The sequence below is a fragment of the Oreochromis aureus genome, linkage group 11, assembly GCF_013358895.1.
Source record: "Oreochromis aureus strain Israel breed Guangdong linkage group 11, ZZ_aureus, whole genome shotgun sequence".
In the NCBI taxonomy this organism is placed as follows: domain Eukaryota; kingdom Metazoa; phylum Chordata; class Actinopteri; order Cichliformes; family Cichlidae; genus Oreochromis; species Oreochromis aureus.
In genome coordinates, this window is record NC_052952.1 from 37,546,917 (window position 1) to 37,569,057 (window position 22,141).

The window sequence follows — 22,141 nt, forward strand, 5'->3', positions numbered from 1 at the left end:
GCTCTTGTTTTATTTAAATTTTTGCCTTTTCTCAGGAGAAAAGATTCAAAAAGGAAGAAAGGAAAAAATAATGTGACAGGTAAATGGAAATGTGACCTGATTCCTGCATTAATTAAAATGACAAAAACAAAACATGAAAACAAGAAATGATTAAACAAGAGTGGAGTTTTACTAAAGTACACCGCCAGTGCTCTGCTACAGCCTCACAGACTGTACATAAAGGATGGACACAGTCACGGCTGTGCCATATTGCAACATGATGTTGTAACTCATCATTTTAATGAAGTTTAAACTGATGAGTTACAACATGAATCTGCCATACAGCTGCTCTGAAGCCAAAAACTCGCCGTACCAGTGTTCTGGCAAACCATCCTACCCGTTGTTTCTGCGCATGCGCACAACATGAAATTCAGTGGCAACCCGTCCTACCTTTGTGAATATTAGCTAGAAAAATACTCTGACCGGTAAAATTAGCTGCCAAACCATCCTACCTTTGTGAATGTCACCTACAAGCATACTTAAACTGCTAAAATTCAGTGGCAAATCATCCTACCTTTGTTAATAAAAGCTACACACATACTCTGACGGGTAAAATTAAGTGCCAAACCATGCTACCTTTGTGAATGTTACCTACAAGCATACTTTAACAAGTAAAATGACGCGGCAAACCATCCTGGCTGTATGCATATGAGCTACAAATATACTCTGATGGGCAAAGTTAAGTGGCAAACCATCATACCTACTTAAATTGGTGCTGGAATTACTCTGTGACAGCAGAAATGTGCATAAACTACTTAGGGTAGGACGTTTTGCCAAAGTAGGATGGTTTGTCAGAACACCGGCCAGAACTGCAGATGTTGGTGCTTCTAAGCTGGCTTCAGTTTTCAGGCCAGGAGATTTTGCTTTGACAGCAAATCCACAGCTGCCTGTGATGACATCATCAATCATCCAGACGTTTAACGAGGGGCTCGTATGCGATAAATAAGATGGAATAAAAGAATTTTGAACGGTGTCTCGAGTAGAAAATAAACTGTCTCACTGGTGTTTTAAGATACCAAAGTCTGGCACGTGTCTGGGCCAGTAAAATCACATAATCACAGTAAGCAGGTCGTATTTTAACTGAGAAATTTCCACTTTGACTCTGTGCTGTGTTTCTGCTGTCTTCACAGCAGAAAGTGAAGTCGAGGGGGTGAGAGCAGGGAGCTAATAAACCAGAGCCTCCACTTCACCTGCTGACCTGCTCACCAATTTAACAAGAGCAGGAGAGACGGCCTGCTCGGTGAGCAGCAGCTGATTACCTCCCTGAGGGGGAGGACGGAGGTTTGAGACCACACTGCTCCAGTTTTTTAGCTTTGTGCTGACATTAGCAGTCTGCGCGCTCTCCCTCTGGATGTGACCACGAGTTTTTATTGCAGAAATATCATCGCTCCACAAAGTTCTTACCCAGTACGCTGTGTGCATGCTTCAACTTCAAAGCACTGGTTCACATTGAAACTTTTCTAAAAGCTCCCTGCCGTGAACATCATGAACGTCATCAGTAAACAGGTGCTTCTCACCTGCAGAACGTCCCTCTGACCCGTCTCTCTCATCCAGGAAGGTGCTGAAGCAGATTCCTCTGGGTGACCTTCGACCCGACGAGACGGTTAGAGCCACTCAGGAGGCCCAGCTGCTGTCTCAGCTGCACCACCCAGCGATACTGACCTTCTACCACAGCTTCCTGGAGAGAGACGCCTTCTGCATAATCACAGAGTACTGCCAGGTAACAGGAACCAGGAGCACTCACAGGGACAGGTTCCAGTTGTCTGGAAGACTGAATCCCTTTGATCCAAAACCTCGTTTAACAAAAATAATCTCAGTAAATTCAGTTGGACCTTCAGCGTTTAGCAGTTACAGCCAGTTGCCAGTTAAAGAGGCCACGCCCCCAATAATGCAACCATTAAGTCTTAAAAAAACGAACGTGTGAAGGATTTAAAACAGTTGCAATGACCAGGGGAAAGTAGCTGCAGAGGTCAAACTAGTCTTTGTTTGCTCCTGTTTTAACCTCACTGTTGGAGCCTCAAGTGGACGTTAGAAGAACTGCAGGCTTTGCTTTTCTGCTTCTTATTTATGCCGAATGCAGATCACTCACAGTAGCTAACTTTGCTAACTACACCAGCTTGTTTGAATGAGCATTTTAAGCCCCAAAGAGCCATATGGTGGTAAAGTCTTTTCTTTTTAGTCAGCTTTGGTAGCATTTCAGCATGCTTGGGTTGACTGTTCTCCCCCACTGCAGGCATGGTTCTCATTTTCAGCCCTGGAGCTTGAGGCTTGATTAAAACACTGCCTGTTTGTGGGAGACACGCCTGATGTGGGTTTAAACTCTCCGTCGTCTACCACGGGAACATGGGTTAGCGCTAACTCGCTGTCCTTCTGTAATGTGCAGAGTTCAAGCTGCCTTAAGCCAACCTGCCCGACGCAGCTGTTAGAGTTTGTTCTTTATCGGGTTTAAAATGCCTCCCTGTCTTACGTTTCTTACACCTGCATGTCTGGTTTGTTTGACGTTGCAGTGAAACCGAGTGTTCTCTTTGTTCGGGGCCGCCGTGCTCTTCAAAAACAGTTTCTTACCTCAGTCACAACACATGAGGAAGTAAAGATGAAGCAACCGTGACAAAAGCTGCAGATCTGCAGGTTTGCATCAGCAAATGTTGGGCCTGTGGAGAGTCCCTCTGTCTGATAAAGACACAATGAAGCAACAGCCTGAAACTGAACCCCCCTCCATCTTTCACGCCTGCTGTCTTGATGACACCAGGTGCCGTCTCCACACTCAGCCTCTTCTCTTCACTAATGAATCTCACGCTGCCTTCATCTCCACTCGTGTTATTCTCTGCCTCCCACACTTGGCGTATCCCCCTCGCCTGCTCGTTTACGTCACCTGACGGCGATCCTCCCCCCTCATTACCCACTGCTGCAGAACAGTTCACGAAGCCTCCCGTGCATCTGTGCCGCTAACCGGCTGGTTTTCTGTTCTACGAACACACAGACTGAACAATGTTTAGGCCTTTTGTGAGGATTTAGTGTAATTCAACAAACTTAAACATGAACAGGCTGTGCCTTTGAAGACCTCAAGAGCTACTGTTTCGGTTCACCCCATTACCCACAATCCCCTGCAGAGCTGTGGAGGACTCTGGGGCATTGCTACAGCCCAATAGAGTGAGCAGAAATATCTGACTTGACAGAAAAAAAATAGGAAATCACATCATCTTATAAAATCCAGAACTGAACAAACAAAGCTGGAATCACAGCAACATAAATGTCACCTATGAACTCCTTTAATGTCTCAGTAATCTGATTATAATCGTCGGCACATCAGTGGACGGGTTACAGTTAACTGTTGCTGCGGCTTCTTTTAATGGCATCAGTCTGACAGAACGTGAACACGCCCAGGAGCTGAGAGCGAACAGCAGTACCGACCTGTAGCTGAAGCTTCAGCCGCACGTTAATGAGCTGATGGAGTGAAGCTCTCTGACTTCCGGCTGCAGCTCCAGGCGTTCTCAAACTGATCAGCTGTCAAAGCTTCCTTCATTCCACACAGAAGCTGATTTTCAGGCTCAGCTGAGAAGAAAGACTGAGCCACTCAGGAGCTGTTACTGTGGAGTGAAGTGTAATGACACACGTGCTTCAGTCCAAGGCCGTTTCACTTGACTTTACACGTGAAGTTACTAAACGTGGGAGGAATTTAAAGCAGGCGTGGATCCAGCTGCTGCAGGCCACCAAAAACTGTTCATTCATGTTAGAATCAGCAGACTCTGAATGAGTGACGCATCATTTCCTCCTCACTGTGCCCTCAGGATCGGGACCTGGACTGTAAGATGGAAGAGGTGAGACGAGCTGGGCGGAGTCTCCCTGAAAGCCAGGTCATTGATTGGCTCATCCAGCTCCTGCTCGGCCTTCGCTACATACATGACAGGTGCAGAGTTTTCTATTATTTCCTCTAAAGTCGTCTTTGGCTTCATATGTTTGTCCTGTTTCTGAGGCAAATCTACTCCACACGTTTTATCTACCTGACACCTGGTAGTTAAGTAGAAACACGTTTTGGTGGTTTAATGAGATTCTAGGTGACAACAAAAAACAGTAAAATTTGTAGCTGTTGTCCTGATTCTTTTAATATTGAGGATAAGAACAAACCAACACTGGCCCAGATGAATTCAGTCAAATGATGATTTTATTAAACACACGTGTGGGAAGATGTATACAACATCAGCATAGATCTTCACTAAAAAGCACACCTCAAATGGTTTTTGTATGTCAGGGTTTACGCCCCTTCTTGCGTCAAGCAGATACATAACATGCATTATTTACAGTTAATGACAGTTAGACAAGCTTCTGTTATCAGCAACATTTTACCATACATGGCTGTTTGTTTCAACCGTCTCACCCTCCAGATGTTTCCTGTTGACTTGTCCCGTTCATGCTTATTTTTTAACACCTTTTCATCAACTGTTGCTATGCAGGCTCAAGTGCAGTTACAAGCAAAATGTATTCCTGGCCTCTGGCCCAGACTTTCTTCTGTAATTATTTGTGTTTGTAAGCATGTATGCATTAACCTTCTACGCTCAAAGTCACTTACACAATAAATCGTCGGGACCTTCACGCCAGACGAAGCTTATGACCTTAGATGGACTGAGCGTCAACTCTTCATGACCACATTTGCAATGTGTGTATAAAAATAACTACAACAACACCTTTAATAAAGGTTTTAATAAAATGCCAGTAATGAAAACCATGTTTAACAATAACACATTTTCTTTTATTTCCACACTGTTTAATATTAGAATAAATGATTGCAGATTGAAGTAGCTGCAGTTTGAAACCTGCTTTTAAATCCTGTTCACTGTTATGGGCAGAAATCTGCACCATCAGAAACTGAATTTGTTTTGTTTGTCAAAGCTGAATCCAGGGCAAACTAGGCTAAATTAGCGTTTTTAGCTAACAGCTACAATAAGCATAAAAGTTACTGTACGGCTATCATTTGTTAACATGACGCTTGTTCTTATACATGTAATACATTTATTACCAACCTGAGAGTTTATCCGCTGGTCATTTGACATGACGAATGACTTCTGAAGTCTGAATTCAGCTCAAGATGCTGTAGATTCCGTCAGTAACACTTTCGGTCCGCTAGTAAAACGTAGTTCTATTAATCTGCGCTTGAACCGGAACCGGATGTAAGTCCCAAAAAACTGAATTTTGGAACTGAAACTGAATGGCGAGAAGGGAATCTGAAATTATTTGAGAGCTAAATTTTTAAAGGATAAAATGCAGTTTCAAAACAAATAAATTCATTTTCAAAATATAAAATTCAATTTCAGTTTAGTGATGATGATTTTCAAACCAATAAATTGAATTTCAAATTAGGCTAATTCATATTCAGCTTGTAAAAGCATTTATTCAACTTACAATTCAGATTCAATCCGAGTAATTCAAATTCAAATTTAACTTATTCAAATTCAGTTTCTGATGGCGCAGATTTCTGCCCATACGCTGTGCTGCGCTCTGTTACTCCTACAGAAGTTATTTAAACCTCTGACGTCTCGGCTCCGGTGCTCTCTTTGTTGTCACAGTGCCTGATGTTCCCACGTCGAGCTCTGAAGAGCTTATTGTCGCTGTTTGAGGGCTGCTGGAGGTGAATAATGCAGCTTTGCTCTTTATAGACAGAACAAAAAAGCAGAAGACTTGGAAGGAAGCGGGTAAATCATTCAGGCCAAACCTGAAGCTTAGGAGAGGCTGAAACCAGGACTGAAGCGTGGTGCTGGAAACCTTCACTGCCTCTGGGACAGCTCATTGATTCTTTATGATTTCTGCACATATCAAAGCGTGGTGACAATAAGGCAGGCCTGTGGATCGTTCAGTGTCTGTGGGATGTATCGGCCCACGGTGACACAGAGCATGTGTTCCCGCGTCTGCAGGTTCTTTAGATGTTCACATTCAGTTTAACAGCAGATCAGTCATCAGGATGATGCTTCTCCTGTTTCCAGGTGACTTTGGTGTTTCCTGCCTGCTGATGCGATCATGTGACCTGGCGACCACCTTCACAGGGACTCCGTACTACATGAGCCCAGAGGTGCTGAGACACCAGGGCTACGACTGCAAATCTGACATCTGGTAACTTTTTAAAGGTCACATGTGCAGTGTTTTTATTCATATTCATTTTTGTCAGTTTTGTATTTTCAAAATAGAATTAAAATAGTTGTTATTGGTTATTTTTATCTACAGTAGTGTAATCAGGCTAATGATGTGTGTCTTAGGTCATGTTCTGCCTTTGGACTCTTGTCTCCTTTTCTTCTGACCACACATTTCCAATGCTCAGCTTAGTCTGAACGTTTCTGGTCGTTCGTGATGTTTCGGGTATTTCTTCAGTGTCGGATCAAACCGCTTCGGGCACGATCAGAATCTTTGGCCAATTTGAAGTTTTTAAGGATTTGAGACAGACTCTGAGATGAGGAGTGTGGCTGCAGGCCGGCTGCTGTCTGCGTGGAAGCTCTGAGCCTCCTTCAGACAAAACATTTTCTTTGTCATTGTGAAACAAGATGAAAGGGATTCAGATAAAAAGCCCAGACCTCGGTTAAAGTGAATTTCACACCAGCTTTGTGCAGCTTCATTTTCCTCCACTGTGATTGGTTCTGAGCGGGAGGCTGTACAGGTGCATCATGGGAAGGGCTGATGGAGGAACGCCTGCAGGTGGGGAGCAGGAATTCATTTAACTGCTGCTGCAGGAAGGAAAGCGAATCGGCTGCAGTTCGTCTTCTGTAATCAGTGGAGTCGAGACTTTTACCCACAGATCTGATTTTCATGTTTTATGCCTGAGGAGGAGTGGAGAGGCGCAGTATAACGAGGACATGATGTTGAACAGGACGCACTGGTGTAAATCACACCACACATTGTAAAGCCTGATATTTTTGTCATCCACGTTGTTCGGCACAGTTGGCGTACATTGAAGTTTTAGGAGGGTAAAGGCGTGCGTTTGTTGTCCCTCATGGTGACCCTCCGGTCTGAAGCGGTCCCTGAAGAAGGCGGTTTGTTCCACAGATGTTTGTGCAACTTTCAAATTGAATCTGTGACGCAGCTGACTGAGTTTAACATGCAGAAAGGCCTCTGCCAAGATCCAGCGAGGATGAGATGATCTCGCTTGTATCCTTGACGGCAGAGAGATAATCAGAGAGAGCTGACAGCAGCAGGCGGGACAGCGACTCAAACACGCATTCAGTCGACGTGTGGAGCGCAGAGGTGGCCTGACAGGCTGAAAGATGAGACAGAGAGAGCTGCTCCGTGAAGTCAGCGTGGACTGAAGTTTCCAGTTAGAGTTCAGGACAACTCCTCCTGGTAAACACACCTTTGGTACCAGTTCTAAAATTCTACCTGGCCTAGTCCTCAGGTTTTTCAGAAAACTTGACCTCTGACCTTGAGGTCGATGCCCCTGTGCTGTCAGTTTGAAATTCTCTCTCCAGTTCAAAGCTGTGTGTCCACCTGGCAGATTAGCGACAATACCCCATCAGTAAACACTATAAACATTATAAATAAATATTTAGCTGTAGACAGTAGATTTCTACACATCGCATTTAGAAATTTGTCTGCTTTGAAGCTTTTCTGCTCCCCTGCAGCACGTCGTCCTTCTTTTATGCACATCTGCATATCTCTGCACAGAGAAGGAAGCAGCTCTCTTCTTTTTACTGAAGTCAACAGCAGGCTTTGAGCCTCCTAACACTTAAATCTGCATCGTTTCTCTTTTATTTCTTTACTCACAGACAGCGGTATTTAGAACTTCTCGGAAGAGTCAGAAAGGAAATGATCCAGCTCATGCCGCTGCACGTAGTGCCATCCCTCCCTGTGCTGTAGACGCTTTCTAGATGGAGCGCTAAAAATTAGAGGGGGAGGTACATTTTATCCCCACCAGAGTTGGACTTCCTCGATGTCTGTGGGGACTGACTCAGTCTTGAAGCCGGCCAAGTGGACATTAGAGGAAGTGCAGGCTCTGGCACTTGCACGCTGGGTTCTTGATCATAAAGACAAAATTTTTGTTTGTTTCTCTTTGTTAAAACCACTGAGTGAAACCAAACACTTGCCTGGCAGCCTGTTAATGAAACAAACTGCAGTGTTCAGATTAGACTCTTCAGGATGAATGGAGGAGGGCGGTACGCGGCGGCGGCGGCAGCTGCTCCGAGGTCTGATTACACTGCAGCCTCTCGGCTTCAGCGTGCGTTCACACTCTGACGCTCACGTCTCTGATAAACTCTTTGTTCTGTCGTCAGGTCCTGATTAAAGCCAGCATGCATTTGTTTCCTCCTCTAACTGTATTCAGTCTGTGTGCAGTTTGCAGCAGCAGTGTTGTAGTGATTGGACGTGGTTGGACATTAACAGTGACGCCAGCAGATTTGGGACAAACTGCAGCACATTAGCAACAGTTATGAAAAAGAAGCAAAATCTTCCCTCCTTTCCTTTCCTCGTCTCTGTGATCTCCTCTTTAATTAGCTCCATCTGTACGAGCGACGCCCAAACCATCAGCTCTGTTTCTGTCTGTAATTATCCCCATCAGCAAACACAAGCTTTATCTTTCAATTATTACTAATTTGCTCACTTTTTATGTTTCGGTATCAATGTGTTAACGCATCTCTGGGTTTTTATTTGCTAATTACGGATTGACTCTGCTTGTCACAAATAATTCAGGATCTGCTGATAACTGTCTCGTTAACGCTGCAGTGTTTGCTGGGAAATGACAAAGAATTGATCCTGCAGACCTCAGGAGACGATGGCTGCAGTGATATCAGTGATCGAGGCAACGAGAAGGTCAGGAATAAATATCTCCACGATCTCTCTTTTCTTAAATATTTCACTTACTCCAACATCAGCAATCAGGTTAAGAGTTCACAGTGCAGAGGCAACGCTTTAGCAGTGTGTGTGCGTGCGTGCGTGCGCTTTACCCCCATAAGTACCCACTGCCCTGTTACACACTGAGGAAAGTTCCTGTTAAAGTTTCAACATTGACTCTGCCATAATTTTACATTACAATGAGATACAGAGCGGTGTGGGGGGGGGGTGTCATTACCACTTTCTGCTGCTAATTACCTCCTCTTCATCATCTGCTGTGATCTGTTCTTCTCTAATTACACCCACTGACCTCCGACTGATGTCAGTGCTGCGTGTGTCTGCGCTCGTTTCACTGGTGTTGTCGGGACTTTGTTTGCAGACACGGGGTCTGAATGAGACTCGTTAGATTTAAAGGTGACGCTGCGCTGATTGATTTATAAAGAGCCTCACACACTGAAAGACTTACAACAAAATAACAACGCACTGAACAAACCCGACACAAACCCCTGAGAGAGCCGAGAGTTCGTGATTTAGAGGCGTGTCTGTGTTCCTCACCTGTGGTCATGAGCTGCGTCACAGGTGGATGTGACTGAGATTGTTAGAGTGAATTGTTAAATGTTTGTCATTTTTATTCTTACCATTTGTACTTTAACTGTGTGTTGAAAGGAATTCTTTTGTTCTCCCCTCCTCAGATTCTCGAGGTTCTGGGTGAGGGGCTATAGTGTTTTATTGCAGATACATCCTATCTGGAAGATCTGCTTCTTTTGATGTGGTAAAACTTCCTGCCCTTTGTATGGCTTCACTGTGTTATCTAGGGTGAACCATAGATTGGGTGTGGGGAGGTTACCCTCTTTATGACCTAGGATGTTGTTCCTGCTTTATGACCCTTTTGGTCAGCAGCACACGCACACACGCACACACGCACACTTACAAAACCACAGGCAAGGTACTCTTTGTGTGTATGTATACATCATATGTTAATCACCCTATGCATACTTGCATGCACCCTATGCATGCAAGTAACCTCAATAAAAGGAGTGCTATGGGGAACCTGGCTGAGAGTCTGATGGAGGTCAAGTAGGTGGAACGACACTTGGCTCCAGGCAGGCCTCCCTCATGCATGAGTAACCCAAAGGACTTTGCCTACTTCGTGTCTTGCTTGCTGTGTAATCACATTGCCTTCAACGTTCCAGCGAATAGGTTCAAGCTACAAACCTATCAGAGATCCTCTGCAGGGTGTCCGGCCTCGGCTTTAGTGATGGAGGGAGGAGGGAGGATGGTCCGTGGGGACTCAGAGTCTCTGATCCAGACAGCGGAGGCGGTTCGAGAGTCTGACTGGGATGCCTCCTTCACGCCAAACACCGGAGGTTTTCCAGACATGCCCGGGGGTGGTAGGAAAACTTAGGAATTATCTTCTGACCTTGGGATTGGTCAGGAAGAACTGGAAGGGGAAGATGCCACTTGATGTTCTTTAATTTTCAGCATCTTGTTGTTTTGAAACCCGAGAAGCGAGGAGTTCAATCTCACATGACCTTGTCGTCATTCTTCGTCCCGTCTTCCTCCCCTCTCAGATCCCGACGGCTGCTCCTCCCTGAGCCTGGTTCTGTTGTAGGTTTGTTCTCATTAAAATGACGTTTTTCCTTCCCACTGTCTCCAAAGCAATTGCTCATCTGATTGTTGGTGTTTCTCTGTTCTCTGTGTGTTATTGTAGTCTCTGCCTTACAATAGAAAGTGTCTCGAGGAAACTGATTTTTAGCTATATAAATAATATTGAATTGAATTGAAAGGTGGCCACAGCCTAAAGCACACCCTGCTGTTGATGCTCTTTGACTCTAACAGCGACCACAGACTACAAAATCAACATCATGCTGTTTTCAAAGGGATTTGAAGCGAGCAGCTGAGAACATAAACTCACCAGTAAAGTGTTTGCTGAGGTCAGTAATTCTAACAGCCCCCTAGTGGCCATAAAAAACTGCAGGTTTGAGGTGTTTCTGGAGTGTCTTCAGGAATCTGTGTCCATCTTTTCTGTACAGTCTGTGCTCCAGCTTGTAGGTGAGGAAAGGTTAAATGTGCAACATTTAATCCCACCCACCCTGATTTTATCGGTTTGGTTAGAATATGAAGTAAACTAGTTAAAGTAAATCCATCTCCATCCATTTTCTCCTGCTTATCCAATTCATAGTTACACGGACATGCAGTGTATCCCAGCTGTCTCTGTGGAAACGGCGGTAACAGATCCCACAGTCAGTCTGTCGCACACACAGACACACCCAGCACCTTGCTGCTGTGAGGCAGCAGTGCTAACCACTGCACCACCGTGCTGCTGTTTTTAGCTCTGGATGAGGCATTGTGGTTGATGCACATCATGGCTTTAATCAGAGCTCAGGAGCACGACTGCAGAGCTTTAATATGAATTTAATGCAATTTTTCAGAGATGACCAGCAAGTCGATGTCACAAGATCACACAATCTTTCTGTTAACTAGAATCTAAATGTGAAAATACAAAGACGTTTGTTGACATTGTGCTATAAGCTGAGTTTATTAGCTGCATATCAGAATTTGGGAATATTTCTGGAATGCTGCAGATGGAAAAATGTTGACCGTCAGAGAAGTCACGAAAGCAGCTCCCAAAACATGTTGAGCCATCTCAGCTTTTGGAGAGGGCGTTCAGGCTGAATGGGCCCCGGGCACGTCCATCACTGTCTGCAGTGTTTCCAACAGCAGTTTAGATTCCACGTCTTTGGAAGAGGTGAAAACAGACCGGAGAGCAGCTGCAGGAATATGTGTGACTATTGTTTCTGTGAATGCAGAGATCACCTGCTGACTTATTCAACTAATCCTTTTTTTCTGTCTAATATGATAATAATTAAAACCTGTGCTCTTCTAATCACACTGAGTGTAGTGAACGCTGACATGCAAACACTGCAGTTCCTCTAATGACCACTTGAGGCCTTCATCCAAAACTGAGTCCGTCCCCTGAGACTCCAATGTTAAAACTGTTAAAGCTGTAAGTCACCTGTTTAAGGCTGCTTTGACTGACAGGTGGGCGGTGACACAGGTGGCAGTCACAGCTGTCTGTAGGCTTCATCTCAGCTGATCCGCTGAACGGCCCTCTGCTGTTCATTTAAACCTGTGTGGTTGATTGTCCTAACAGACTCTCTGTGTCCCAGGTTTTGGTTTTTTAGTCAGTGCTGGTCAGTAATGAGCAGGTATCTGTATCTGTGCCCTCGCTGTTTGAGTCAATGTGCTCAGTCTTGTGTTGTGCGCTTCGACAAATGTCATCACTATTTCACATCAGCATAAAAACAAACACGTAATTTTGAAGAAAGCAGAATTAAAGTCCCGTTAGTGCAATGAGGACATACTGAAGCCAAGCAGAGACCCTGAGGTCGGTCTGCACCGGGCCGATCCCAGCGTGATGAAAGCTTTGCTTCACTGTGATTCAGCAGGAACACGTTTCCGAACCAGCTGATGTTTCTGTGCTGCAGGGCTCTGGGCTGCCTCCTCTACCAGATGTGCTGCCTAAAGTCTCATTTGGTAAAAGAGGTTTTGATCCTCAGATCATCTCCGGGACAGAGAGAGCACCCGTCTCCTCCTATCCCAGCATCCTCCTCTGTCAGGTGCTATGAATTTACCTGAGTGTGTCACTGACTCTGAGCTCGTATTAACCAGCTGCTGTTTGTCTCTGTGTGAACCAGCATGCTGCAGAAACAACCAACATCCAGACTGACGGCGGCTGAGATGCTCAAGAGCAGATTCATGGAGGAGAACATGCAGGTTGGATTCTTTAGTTAAGCATTTCCTCAGCACCAGGTGAGCTGCAGGTATCTGAGCATACGTGAGCCTCCCACTCACTGTGTCATTTTAACCACACCTGTCTCCCCCCCCTCAGCCCCAACTGGCAGATGGCCCCGCCCCTCCCTGAGCCTGGTTCTGCCGGAGGTTTCTTCCTGTTAAAAGGGAGTTTTTCCTTCCCACTGTCATCAAAGTGCTTGTTCATAGGGGGTCATATGATTGTCATATTGTAGGGTCTTTATCTTACAAAGCACCTTGAGGTGACTGCCGTTGAGTTTTGGTGCCAGATAAATAAAACTGAATTGAATTAAACAAAAATAAAAATAATAGTTAAATTCTAAGAAGCACCAGTTGAATCCAATAAAAGCTGTAAAAGTAAAACTAAATAAGGCTCCATATAAATCTTATAGAGCAGAAATCAAACAGAATAAGCGTTTACAAGTTAAACAGGAACATTTTTAAATGTGTTGGTCTTTAGAGGTTTGGACATAAAAAGGTGAAAGCAGCTTCTGCGGCGTGTCGGAGGAACCACCGAGGCCCGAAACAAGCTTTCAGATCCACAGAGACACTGAAACGTCACTCTGATGTTTCAGACATGCTTGCTGGGAGTTTCCTGCAATGTCTGTAATCATCAGTTAATTAATCACATAACTGGTTGTCCCAAATGAGCCCAGGATGCAGCTCAAACATCGCAGCTCAAACTCAGACTAAATAAAGTTCAGAGTGAATCTCTGTTTGTGCCGTTTGCTTATGTGTTTGGCTGCAGAGAGTTTTCTTCAGCCGGAGCAACGTGCTCCCGTGCAGTCTTCCAAAACCACTACTGCATGCTGCTCGACATGCACGACCCGGCGTGTTAGGGGAATGCTGATTGGCTGAGAAGTGGGCCGAAACAGGGAGTGACAGCAGAGTTCACTGGGAACGGAAGAAACCATCAAAGATTAAACAAACTTCAACATGAGAGCAGAGACAGCAGCTGCAGGGACACTTTTCATTCTCTGCAACACTCGCTTTCTGTGGCCACAGACCAGCTGTACCACATGGTTTTGACTCCGCCCCCATCGATAACAGACGCTCTGCAGGTAGACGGGTCATCAGAAACTGCACGACCACCACTGACCCACAATTTCCCCATTACTTTAATGTCCTCCTAAGTGCTGAAAACCTGTGTGTGTGTGCGTGCGTGTGTGTGTGTGTGTGTTATATAACAGCATCACCCGTTTCCCATAAACCTTGCTGGAGGCTCAGTTCTTTGGATGTTCGGGGAACTCGGCGAGAGATAACACATTATGGTTTTCATGGAGTGGGTTGCCATGGTTTCCACTGAAATATTATTATGTTAATGTTATTCCATACTGCAGCGTGGCACTCTGGGGCATTATGATGGCAGCTGAAGATCTCCTGCAGCGCTCCGTAGCAGGTGACCCAGCTTTAAGTCTGGGCAAATTTCCGGGGATAAGATCTGAGGAATAACTGACACTTCCCAGAATTTCATTTCACATAATGCTCGTTACAGTTCTGTGCACACAAATGATTAAATTAGCACACACTGATAGATTTAACTCAACACTGAACCTACTTATTAAAAAATGATTCACACTCTGAGCTTTCATCTCGCTGCCTTAAAGAAGAAGCTTCCACTAAAGTTCCTCCACAGTGAGCAGAGAGCGTGACACCAGAGCCGGGCGATCGAGGGAAACCACAAAGGAAGTGCAGGAGCTGTATTCAGAGTGATCTGGCATCATTGGAGGAACTCCCAGCTGGAGGCTGAATTAAAGCTTTACTGTTAATTCTGCGATACGTACAGGACTAGACGGGATCCCAACGGTGTTTCCCCCGACCCAGCGTGTGTAACGAGAGTGAATCTGAATTAAATTAAATAGACTGAAAGATATGAAACCATCTATGAGGTGTGGATGGCTGTCCGGGCTCTGGCTCTCCTCAGGTTACAGAGGAAGTAGGAGCGTCGCGTGCCCGGCAGGCGTCCCTGTAGAGCAGTCGACAGTGGGCGGGGCTGCTGGGTGTGTCGTGACGTCCCAGGCGATTCACCTCGCTCCTGATGAGACCGTCGTTGTGTCGTTGTGGTTGTTGTGTGTCTGCAGTCAGCAGAGCGAGGAGCAGCGGACTCAGCGCACATAGTGAAGTAAGGCTGAACACAATCTGAAACTCGCGGTGAACAAACATCTCAGCTCACTGAAACAAATATTCAAAACTTTTGATGGGTGCAGCTTTTAAACCACAGCGGGAATAAAAGTGAAAGTGTGTGCTCCAGCAGTAACCGCTCATATCACCTTTAAACCTCTTCTCATAGCTTCCAGTATTCTCATTAAAGCTCTCCCCATCTTTGACCTGAGCTCACTGAATCTCCTGTGATCTTGTGTGACTGTTTTTCTGAGCCGGTGTGTCCTCTGTGGTTCTGAGGATCCTCCATGGAGGCCTCCCTCTGATCAGATGGACTCATGGGCTCGTTGGCGACCGACAGCAGGAGCAGCGCCTCCACGAGCCCGAGTATTCCTTCGGACTCTTTGGGAGAGTTTTGGTTCTGTTTGTGTTGGGTGTGTGTGGTTTGAGCCGTTCTCCCTGCGTCTCTGTCGTGTTTGCATGTACCTGATGTGACAGGTAACCTGGGGCTGCTTTGGTTCTGTGGGACTTCTCACGTCTTCTGGATCTGTGATCTGTTTTGTTTCTTTTTGGAGGCACTCAGCAAACCCCTGGCTCAGTGACCCACAATGCATCAGTGTGCTCGGATTAGTTTTTGAAATGTTAGCCTCTGGGGTGCTCTCTCTATTGTAATTTTATTTGGACAGGCAGGAGAGGACGCTCAATATTTAGTTTCGTTTTATTATCCAGAACAGTCAGGCTGAACTGTTCAAAGTTTCCTTTTTTGTGCAGAAAAATAATTTGACTCAAACACCACCAAAGCTCTGCAGGGCTGCTGTCGTTTGTAAATGTTGTTAATGTCTCTGTTTTTGCAGAAAATGAAGGACAGGTTTGTCTTCATCTCGTCAGAGGGAGGAAAGAGCGATGCTGCAGCCATCGCTAAGCACATGCAAGTCTTCATCATCATCAGCTGTCTTTTCCTTCATCGTCCTGCTGATGCACAGTCTGGTCGGAGCGTCAGCTGTGGGGCCGACGGCCTCATATCTGACTCCAGAATACTTACAGGGAGTGCAGAATTATTAGGCAAGTTGTATTTTTGAGGAATAATTTTATTATTGAACAACAACCATGTTCTCAATGAACCCAAAAAACTCATTAATATCAAAGCTGAATGTTTTTGGAAGTAGTTTTTAGTTTGTTTTTAGTTTGAGCTATTTTAGGGGGATATCTGTGTGTGCAGGTGACTATTACTGTGCATAATTATTAGGCAACTTAACAAAAAACAAATATATACCCATTTCAATGATTTATTTTTACCAGTGAAACCAATATAACATCTCCACATTCACAAATATACATTTCTGACATTCCAAAACAAAACAAAAACAAATCAGCGACCAATATAGCCACCTTTCTTTGCAAGGACACTCAAAAGCCTGCCATCCATGGATTCTGTCAGTGTTTTGATCTGTTCACCATCAACATTGCGTGCAGCAGCAACCACAGCCTCCCAGACACTGTTCAGAGAGGTGTACTGTTTTCCCTCCTTGTAAATCTCACATTTGATGATGGACCACAGGTTCTCAATGGGGTTCAGATCAGGTGAACAAGGAGGCCATGTCATTAGTTTTTCTTCTTTTATACCCTTTCTTGCCAGCCACGCTGTGGAGTACTTGGACGCGCGTGTGATGGAGCATTGTCCTGCATGAAAATCATGTTTTCTTGAAGGATGCAGACTTCTTCCTGTACCACTGCTTGAAGAAGGTGTCTTCCAGAAACTGGCAGTAGGACTGGGAGTTGAGCTTGACTCCATCCTCAACCCGAAAAGGCCCCACAAGCTCATCTTTGATGATACCAGCCCAAACCAGTACTCCACCTCCACCTTGCTGGCGTCTGAGTCGGACTGGAGCTCTCTGCCCTTTACCAATCCAGCCACGGGCCCATCCATCTGGCCCATCAAGACTCACTCTCATTTCATCAGTCCATAAAACCTTAGAAAAATCAGTCTTGAGATATTTCTTGGCCCAGTCTTGACGTTTCAGCTTGTGTGTCTTGTTCAGTGGTGGTCGTCTTTCAGCCTTTCTTACCTTGGCCATGTCTCTGAGTATTGCACACCTTGTGCTTTTGGGCACTCCAGTGATGTTGCAGCTCTGAAATATGGCCAAACTGGTGGCAAGTGGCATCTTGGCAGCTGCACGCTTGACTTTTCTCAGTTCATGGGCAGTTATTTTGCGCCTTGGTTTTTCCACACGCTTCTTGCGACCCTGTTGACTATTTTGAATGAAACGCTTGATTGTTCGATGATCACGCTTCAGAAGCTTTGCGATTTTAAGACTGCTGCATCCTCTGCAAGATATCTCACTATTTTTGACTTTTCTGAGCCTGTCAAGTTCTTCTTTTGACCCATTTTGCCAAAGGAAAGGAAGTTGCCTAATAATTATGCACACCTGATATAGGGTGTTGATGTCATTAGACCACACCCCTTCTCATTACAGAGATGCACATCACCTAATATGCTTAATTGGTAGTAGGCTTTCGAGCCTATACAGCTTGGAGTAAGACAACATGCATGAAGAGGATGATGTGGACAAAATACTCATTTGCCTAATAATTCTGCACTCCCTGTACAGAGGAGTGACGCCCACTCAGACCCACCGTGCTCACAGCTGCTCTGAGGTGTTTGCTTTTCTCCGAACATGCTGCTGTGCATTAGAGACAAACATCTCCACGTCCACAGATCCACAGAGATGCTTTCTCCTGAAACCTGCTGAGTGAATGTTGTGCAGTCTCTTTTCTAATAACATGAACTTTAACCTTAACATGCTGAGCGAGGCCTGTAAACTCTGAGACGCAGCTCTTTCTGCGGGCGTTGCAGAATGTCAGGAGATGTTGTCATTTTAATAATGAACACCGCACTGATACAGACCTGCAAACTGCCAAAACCTCTGAGGTGCCCACACTGATCATCAGTCAGTCATGTGACTTGATTCTCAGCAGCTGACTGCTTCTTAGCCTTTTTGTTCCGGTGATGTTGGACTTTATTTCCACAGGACTTCAATTATAATTTCACTGGCTGGGTTCACGTCCTCATTAGAGGTTTCACAGCGTTTTAGTGGATAAAGGTGAATGTAAAGGTTTGGACAGGAATTGAGCTGCGGTTTGGGGAAGGCCTCGAAGGGGCCTGGCGGCGGCTCCCGCGCAGATCCGCACGGTCTAAACAGAAGTGAAGAAGTAAAGAACTGAAAAGGGGAGGGAGGGGCACGTGAACGAGAACGAACAGCTTGCAGAACTGGGGAACACATATAGATGAGAACCGGAAGGAGGCGTGTTTGGAGGCGTGGTCCCGCTCCTGAAATTCTGATACTTTATCTCCAATTAATAATGGCTCCACGTCGAGCAGCTACAGCGATAAAACTTTCAGCCTCTTTCCTTTTTCTCCTCTTCTTTCTTTTTCTATTTATTTTCTTTATGTTTATTTTCTTTCCACTTTGTTGCATTTCCTCCTTTTCTTGCTTGCTTCACCTCCTCTGTGTCCTCCCTCCCCTCCTCCTCTAATGCTGCTTCTCCTCCTCTTGTTTTTCCTTTTCCTGTTTCCTTTCCATCCTCCCCTCATTTTCTTCCCCTTCATTATCCTTCTTCCTCTCCTTCTTAACATTATTTTCCTGCTCCTCTTCATTATGCAACTTTGCCTCAGCCTTACCACACACACACACACACACACACACACACACACACACACACACACACACACACACACACACACACACACACACACACACACACAGTGTTTAGCCTCGGAGTGTTGCTGCTATAATTAGAGCTGCAGCGAGCGCGGCTCCAGCTCGGTGTGCTGACAGACGAGACGCTGCTCGCTGACAGATAATCCGTCGCCGTGATGCCGCACACACACCCGCTGCTCTTTGTGAAGCCTCTCATTGACTTAATGCATTCGTTTCCTCTTTAACCTCACGTTACAAATGGCAGTGCCAAACACCGAGCGCAGGTCTTACCTGAACCTTCAAACAGGCGTTTGGAGACTGACACATCCTCAGGCTCAGGCAGAGTGGTCCACACAGGTCGACACAGGTTTAACTGTGAGGGCGGGGGGCTCAGCACGTTTCTCAGCGTTTCAGCTTTCTTTCAAGTGCACTAAAAACTTTAAAGTGCGTGTTTTCAGTCAGCCGCTTTGAGCATAGCGACGTTTAAATGATGAGGTAGCAGCAGGTCGACCTTACAGAGCTGCACAGAGCGGATGAGGGCGGGGCATCCAGAAATAAAACACACAATAACCTTGCACACTAAACGGCTCCTGGGATGTGACGGTTGGATCTCCTGCTGACTGTTTGGTGTTTGTCCTCTTCAGTCTCAGAAACCTTTGGTTGCTCCTGACTCGTGTAAACTTTACCGGCATGACTGAGAGCAGCTTCACATTTCGTCTTTGCTCTGATTGCTTCAAAACGATCAAGTGAGACTTTAAACTAAAGAACTCGAACCTGTCTGACGTTTGTCTGTAGAACTGTGTGAAATCACTCTGAGATAATTGTCATCATCACTGAGTTCACGTAACTCCATATTGGAGGCAGTAGGTAGAACCAGCTCCTACACCTGACTGACAGGTGTGTGTGTGTGTGTGTGTGTGTGTGTGTGTGTGTGTGTGTGTGTGTGTGTGTGTGCAGGCAGATGAAGGTTCACCTGCAGACGCTAAGGGACAGGTCAGAGGTGGAGAAGATGACCCCCAGAGAAAGGATGAGACTCTGCAAACTGCAGGCTGCCGACGAGAAGGCCAGGAGACTCAGGTGAAGCTTCATTTAGAGCGGAAACTCCTTTTGTCTCTGCAGCGCTGCCTTCCACGCCGTTCAAGTCATGCTGGCATGCGTAGACCCGACATGTAGCTGCGTTTATCGGGACGTGCATGCCAGGTTATGGTGAAGGTTGGGTGGAGCCTCACTTCCAGCTGATAGTGGTCTGAATGTGAGGCTGATGGGCCTGAGTTATTTTCATAAGAAGATATCAGCCAGGCAGACGTGACTCAAAAACAGGACCATACTCAATGTTCTGTTAAAAAATGTTTTAATCATCCTTCAGTTTTGCAGATGAAATCTGAGGAATATGATGTGAGGCGTTACTTCGTCAAACATTACTACTGAGCTCCTGTCCTCAATGTAAGGACAGAGTCTCCATTACAAACAGAGAGCAGTCAGATAAACTCATATATGAACCTAACATATTAAAAATGTAATAAATGCAACAATAATACGTAATATTCACACACACACATAAAAAAAGAAAAGCACAGCTTGGATCTTTAGATTGCTTCTCTCGTCCGGCCGACGGTCTGCGCCACAAAATGATTACAAAGAAATAAAATGATAAAAATGTTGCAAAGCCTGAAATCTGAGAACCTGCAGCCGTGTTTTTGTTGCTGGCGTTGATGGTTGTGTGCAGCGATGAACATTAAGTTCAATCAGTGTTGATGAATCTGCATCTGGAGGAAGGACGACTCCGATCCAGACTCATGTTTCCTGTTTCATGAGGGGCAGCAGCAGGCGGCTCCATCAGGACTCAAACCCGTGACCTCGATCAGGCGGCGTGAGAGCAGAGTGACATTATCCAAATTGGATCTGACACATTCTGGTTTCCGTCCCCCCGAGCCGGCGTGCTAATCGACTTTCGTCACGGCGAGGGGGCCGTTAAACGCTTGTTATCGTCACTGTGTGTGTAATAAAGTGTGAATGAGCTCCGAAGCCCGCAAACGACGCCAGCGCGCCGCCAACACGGATCCTCGTCAGATGGCGTGCAGACGGAGATCACATCGGAGGGCAGGGACGACAGCAGGCCGGCGCGGCTGTTTGGCAGCACACGGACAGTTTCTGCAGGACTTTATGTCCGAAACAGAACCCGAACATGTGTTTCATCAAGTCCGGCTCACATTAAATTAGAGATTTATCCACAGATACGCTGCAGATCCTCCCTGTTCGCTCCTAATGAAGCAGCTGCTGACTCCACACCTGTTTACACACTTACAAGCCCATTAAACTGCCGTTATCTGTGGTTATCTGTCCCGTGGACACATCGAGCAGGCTGTTACCACCTCGTTTATTGGTGGCGGGCGCCCCACAAGCCACCTTTCATTACCAGGAAACTTTTGCACTACCCTGAAATAAGGTTATGGTTCCCTGTTTCCTCTCACAGAGAGATGCTGAGGCTGTCAGGAGACGGTGTCGAGGGTTGTAGCTGCAGAGAGAGTCACCACGCCCTCCACCCGTCCAACGTGAGGATTTATGCATATTTATATTTGCTCTGCAGGTTATTTCATGACCAAAGTGTAAAATAAGGCAAAATAAGGGTACGATAAACAGCAGCTGGGTAGAGCAGCATAAATCACAGCAGGAGGTCTCTCCCCGTCCTTGAAGCATCTCCATTGTGACAGAGTGCAGATGGTTATCAGGGAGAGAGAAAGAAACAGAGAGCAGGAAGTGGTCTAAAGGTGCACGAGGAGGCGAGCTGGGGGGGATCGGGGAAAAACCTTCTGGAACACTGAGTGGTAAATAGAAGCCGACAGAAACATCCGAGCTGCACCCTCACAGCTTGTCCTCTGTCCTCTACAGGAAACTGGCTGAGGACAAGTACGAGGAGGTCCACACCCACAGGAGGGAACTGAGGAGCCGCCATTTTGAAAAAGTCAGTGTGGATGTTCTGAATGTAAGAAACACTTTGTTGTTCCTCTGATACTCGAGTCGGCGCCGCCGGGCTTCCTGGGTTTCTCTGTTGTTCTCTGAGTCTAACTGGGTTCCAGTAAAACACTCACTTAATGCTTTTCCACCAACCGTTAGGAGGTGGAAAGCTGCTCGCATAGAACGCGTGACTCATCATTAGTTTTTGATTTATTTGCAGGCTCTGGTTCAACACTTTGAAACTGCGAGTGTCTCCACAGAGAGCCATTTCTACGTAATAAACTTTGAAAGCTTCATTTTGCTGCCAGCCTTCCATCATAACACACGTCACCTTTTCCAAACCGGCATCGTCTTATTTTAGTTTTCCAGCTTTCCGCTCCTCCAACCGTGTTCTCATTAAAGGGTCCAAGAGCTCCGACACGACCCACGACAGACGGGAACTCCTCGGAGAATTAAAGCCGCTGTGGTCTCACTAAATATTTTCAGCTTCAGCAGAAACAGACCTAACACCTGAGCCCCGCGTCACATGGTGCTGGAGCTCAGCCAATCAGTTTCTAGACAGCTTGATATCACAGAGGAGCCGCTGGTAAAATATGAGTCAAGAATGGCTGAACAATTTCATCCATCAGTTTCATGTTAACTGAGTAAAACACTCTGAGCTGATCTCACGTCTGCAGTTACTCTTATGGTTTATTCTAATGAAATTCATCGGTGATCATTGAGATGCTGGGTCT

General features: G+C 45.8%; 1 protein-coding gene across 1 annotated transcript in view; it reads left to right on the forward strand.

The window, feature by feature from the left end:
* nek11 (NIMA-related kinase 11) overlaps positions 1–21,768 on the forward strand; it is a 36,665-nt gene extending 14,897 nt beyond the window's left edge. Inside the window, 9 exon segments of the mRNA XM_039619903.1 lie at positions 1,563–1,759; positions 3,828–3,946; positions 5,923–6,141; positions 12,330–12,456; positions 12,514–12,618; positions 15,609–15,682; positions 19,410–19,529; positions 21,342–21,435; positions 21,628–21,768. Of these exon segments, the coding sequence (XP_039475837.1) occupies positions 1,563–1,759; positions 3,828–3,946; positions 5,923–6,141; positions 12,330–12,456; positions 12,514–12,618; positions 15,609–15,682; positions 19,410–19,529; positions 21,342–21,435; positions 21,628–21,768 (1,196 nt within the window).
* Positions 21,769–22,141: the final 373 nt, after the last annotated feature.